Consider the following 4,973-nt stretch of genomic DNA (forward strand, 5'->3'; position numbering starts at 1 on the left):
TCAACATTGCTGTAAAATCAAAAGCATATATTTTTGCAAGGCTTCTGCATACTTCTTTTTAGATCAGTGGGACTCGAGTTTGGGTGCAGAACTTTCTACTCTGTTTGTACTTCTATTATTACAAAGTCATAATATTGCTTTATACATGACACGCTGATCATATTCTTTATTTATTGTACATACATCCTTGTGCTTACACCGGTTCTACTGCATTGTTGACTTTATGTGGAAAAGAAAAAGAAAGAGGGGTTCTGACAGTGAGGCCTTGCAGCTGATGTAACATAAATGCACAAGCATCTTGTTTCAATGATGTTTCTGCCTTTTCAATGTGTACGGATCCATCTGAACTGCTGTTTGTTTGCTAAAAGCTGATTCCAATAAATTATAGATGGAGAGAAACGTCACATTTGATCTCTAATGTTGTCTTTTTGTCCATCTCCTCACAGATGCATCCTATACAAACACAAAGGCGTTTTGGATGTATATATTTCATGCTGTTTGAACCCTCGCAGTGATGTCAGCATATGTGAGCACTTAGCCGGCTCCATTAGTCGTATTTTGTGTCCCATTAGTCAGTTAATGTGTCACACCTGCAGAGAGGGGATTATAATCCTGACTGCAGCCTTCTACAACATCTATAAAATCCCCCTCTGGCTAATGCACCACATGCTAACAAGGCAAATACAGAGGTGAGCCGGGCCGTGAAGTTTGTTCAATTTTCATTAAGTTAGAATTACTCCTCTTATTAATTCACTGTATAAAATGCTGTTTACTTATGTTGTGTGCAGAGAGGAGAGTGTGACTGTTATTGTTTGTGTTGCTAATTTGGCTTCTTCTGCAGCTCTAATGGAGGCGAGCAGCAGAGTGATGGTGCAGGTGTTGTTGTTGGCGTTGGTGGTGCAGGTCACCCTGTCCCAGCATTGGTCCTATGGGTGGCTACCAGGTGGGAAGAGGAGTGTGGGAGAGCTGGAGGCGACAATCAGGGTGAGTAATTTTATTTTAATGTGTTTGGAAAGTGTAAAGTTTCAGGAAATCTTTAAAGACAATTTAACCGGGAGTCTTTAAAACACCCGCTTCCTTTGAGTGGTGCTCTTTCTTCACATTTCACGCCCACGTTGCCTTCACCTTCTAAAATCTGTTTTATTGTGTTTAGATGATGGGCACAGGAGGAGTGGTGTCTCTTCCTGAAGAGGCGATTCCCCAAACCCAAGAGAGACTTAGACCATACAATGTAGTAAGTGCTTATTATACATAATTTATCACCTATGTCTACTTCAATTGTACAATATTAATGTACACTACACCACTGTGCACCATTGTGTTCCAGAGCAGCAATGACAATATACAAACTGCTCAGTGACTGTTTTTATTTTTCCCTTTTTTGCACGATTAAATATGTGAATGTTTAATTTTTAAATAATTCTGAATGCAAGCAAACATAGTGCTCATTGCTCTTGTACATGAATAAAAAATTTCATATTTTCTTGGTTAAATATTGAAGCAGAGCAGCAACTGAGACTGACTTTCATTCCCTTCAGATTAATGAGGATTCCAGTCATTTTGACCGAAAGAAAAGGTTCAAGGATTACAAAGATGAACGGAAAAAAAGACTATTTTGAATTGCCAAATTCAACAAATCATCTCATTTTCTGCACAAATGTCAGCAATTTGAATATCTGTGGTGTTACACTGTGTCTGAAATTGTAATAAAAATTGTGAAATCTGGTAAATAATCAAATCCTTTGTCTTAAAGTTTAATCTTCTGTCTACCTGAAGTGAATTTCACAATAAAACGCTGTTTTAAAGCCTTTCAACAGATCAAATTGTCTTTGTAAAGCAGCCACGACCGACAAGCATGACAAACTTGTGACACAACAATCTCAGCATGACAACAGCTGGTGATTAAGCCAATTTATTAGAAATCAATGCCTTAATTGAATTTGTTACACTTTTACTAATTCCATTTTCTGCCACAGCGGTCGTGTGCGTGTGTGTTGTGGAAAATTACACCAGATGATTTTTGTGTTCGCACCTGAATGTCGATTACAGAGAGAGATCCGTCTGTGATGTCCACAACAGCTTTACGCTCATTTAGGATCCGAAACAGAAAGAGCGTACAACTTTTTTCCCTCGCCCCCTCTTCTCCGTACAGGAAATTGGTGTTCATTATAAAAATTGGAATTTCATATCAGGAAAAGAAACGAATCAGCAGGGGGCATATGTTTTAAAGAGAACTCATTTTCTGGCAAAGCCCCACAGACGGAGCACCATACTAATCGCCTGGTGCATTAGGGGCCACGATTCATGAACTGTGCTGACACCGTGGAGGCCCCCGCATTGTTAGAGCGCCGTTGTAATGCACACCAATGAACCCCAAACTCCGCTTGCACTTCTGGGAAAAGGTGAACATTATAAAAGCACATAGAATTAAAGAGAAATTAAACCACATTCCAGTGCACTTCCAGAACAATGCTCGCTCATTTGTGATACTTCACATCGTCGGTTTAATATTCATGCTCGTAATTTGCATAACACAATCATTTCCTTTGGCGGGGGAAGACTTTCGAAACGTTCCACTTTGACAAAGTTAGAGAAGGAAATGTTGTCCGAGGTGTCTTATTTGAAAGCCTGCCTTGGATTGATTCCTGGTTATCTTTGAGGAGTTTTCAATAAGTTTGCAATGCCCTCATAAAGGATAATTATGCCTTTATAACATTGCTCTAAAATATGGTTTTAATTCAATTTGTATGAGAATAATTAATGTTTACAGATAAAGCATAAAATCCCATAAATTCCCTTCAAATAATCCCAAAGCGTTTGCCATGAAAGCCAACTTTCTCCCTCCCAGTGTCCTCATCAAGGACCTGCCTAATTGCACGTATATCAGGACAACAAAACCTGCTGGTATCTATGTTTCCAAATTTGATTTAACCTCACTTTCTCCTTCCCCGGACCCCCTGGTGGATATTCACTTTGTTTACCTCAAATTAAACTTCATATTGTTTACAGCCTCCTGGTCCCTGAACATTTTATAGCATTTTAGAATTATTTCTTTATTTATTTTTTGTAATGATTGTAGAGTTGGGATTCATTTGAATGTTTCCCTCATCTGCATGAAAATTATATAATTAACTTTTGATTAACCAGCTCAGTTGAGTTGGTTCCCCCATGCACACCGGTGAATAGTACCCACCGCATTTTAATGACTGTTTTCCAATTGAGTGGCGACCTTTTCATCAAAGAGCCACAACTGGGGCTAAACAACGGTAGAAAATAATCACGGCGAAGACAATAGCAGAGGCCGACAGGCTAGGATGTCATCCTTAAATATAACAACAAAGATGAAAGCAACCTTGCTGCACGTCGTGGCTCCTCGTGGCGAGGAGCCAAGTGCTTCTGCTGCTCGACGCTCCATTGTTAGAGCTGTGGAGGTCACGTCCATTGGCTCATAGAGAGGGAAAGCACAGGAAGGCGAGAATGGCCCATTGTTACATGTCCTTGCTCAGAGGGACTTCCATTATGAAGGGCGATACATTTTTGATACTTTGATTTTTGTGCCATTCATCTGTTTGAAAAACAGAACATATTTGGATAATGGCTTCAGGAAACGGGGGTCTCAGAGCTCCTCCATCCAAGGCTACTGCTTCTGCGTTAACACACCTGCCAATCAAGCGCAGCAGAGCAGATGTGCATGCTGCACCGCCCACCATCACATAAGCATTCTATCATATGCATAATATAGTTTTCATTTCATCACAATTATGCTCTGTGCACTGCGTGTGTGCGTTTCCGATGGGTCATAGGAAACTTTTATTGAAGCGCAGTGTGTAATAATAAAGTCATTTTCCAGGTGCTTGTTGTGGCTCTTATTATGAACAGAATGATAATTTCCCCTAGAGGAATCCAGCACTGCATATCAATTGAAGTTTAGTGTGGGTCTTATTATGTTCCCGCAGGCTATAGTAGAAGGCAAAGTCATCTTCAGAGAGAGTCTAAATGTCAGGGAGGTCTTCAAACACTTTTTTTTCCTCCCAGAGCCTTACTGAAGAGGGGTCTTTGGAAGTGCTACGTCTTGGAATTGATACAGTGGAGGTGAGCTAAAGGAAGGCTTAATGTAAAGCAGTGGACATGAAATTTAATTGGAGAGAAATATTTAAAACACTAAGGAAGAGGATCGAAGAAGAAATGAAAATGCATTCTCAGGTGCAGGGTTTGCTCTCTGCTGCTGCTGCTCTGTCATTCCCACTCCTCTCCACATGGTGTCACTCTTGAGCTTTGTGTTCTGAATGTGCTGCCGGCTGTCGGTCTCTCAGCAATTCCATCACTTAAGTTGCAAAAACTGTTATTCCTGTAAATCTAACAAAGACTTCAATCTATCATCTCTAACTTTGAGAGAATTGATATTTTTTTTGCATGCTGAAAGTACGTTAAAGTGTTTTGTACAGTTTTGCAGTGGAGCTTCGCATGGCCTGGAACCACACAAATGTGGAAATCATATAAAAGCATTTCATCTGCAGAAAGTCATGAATTTCTGACGTCTTTTTAGTTATGCATTTGCAAGGCATTCATTTATTTCATTCTAATTTTTCTCCTTTTATTGTGACTGAACTTGAAGTGCAGTATGCCATACGCTAGCATGTACAGTTCTGCAGTGAATTGGCCTTCCTTCTCCGTCTTTGGCTGGCAGGGAACCTTCCTGTTGTGATCCGACTTCTCTCCTTTGATCAAAGAACAGTGTTAAAGCACTGGGAGAAGGAGGAGGTATGAAATATGAATGAATACAGCTGTGTTTTGATGGATATGTCTCAAAGTATCCCAGTAAGAGACTGCTAAAGGCCAGGAAATCTGTTTGTGTTGTGGAAATAGGCTCCTTCCTCGCTTCGTTTCTTTACCAGCTTCATCTTGGGTAGCTTTTCACTTCATATTTTAGAGATCCTTTGTTAGGGAAGAGATCAACCCCTCATCCCTGCATT

At 40.2% G+C, this 4,973-nt stretch overlaps 1 protein-coding gene across 1 annotated transcript; it reads left to right on the plus strand.

Annotated features, from left to right (window-relative positions):
• The first annotated feature begins 574 nt into the window (after positions 1-574).
• gnrh3 (gonadotropin-releasing hormone 3) lies at positions 575-1,673 on the plus strand. Its single transcript, XM_041789867.1, has 4 exons — positions 575-689; positions 842-984; positions 1,154-1,234; positions 1,539-1,673. Exons 2-4 carry the CDS (start codon positions 847-849, stop codon positions 1,617-1,619), a joined length of 300 nt encoding a protein of 99 aa, XP_041645801.1. The 5' UTR covers positions 575-689; positions 842-846; the 3' UTR covers positions 1,620-1,673.
• Positions 1,674-4,973: the final 3,300 nt, after the last annotated feature.

The sequence above is a fragment of the Cheilinus undulatus genome, linkage group 6 (genome assembly GCF_018320785.1).
Source record: "Cheilinus undulatus linkage group 6, ASM1832078v1, whole genome shotgun sequence".
In the NCBI taxonomy this organism is placed as follows: Eukaryota; Metazoa; Chordata; class Actinopteri; order Labriformes; family Labridae; genus Cheilinus; species Cheilinus undulatus.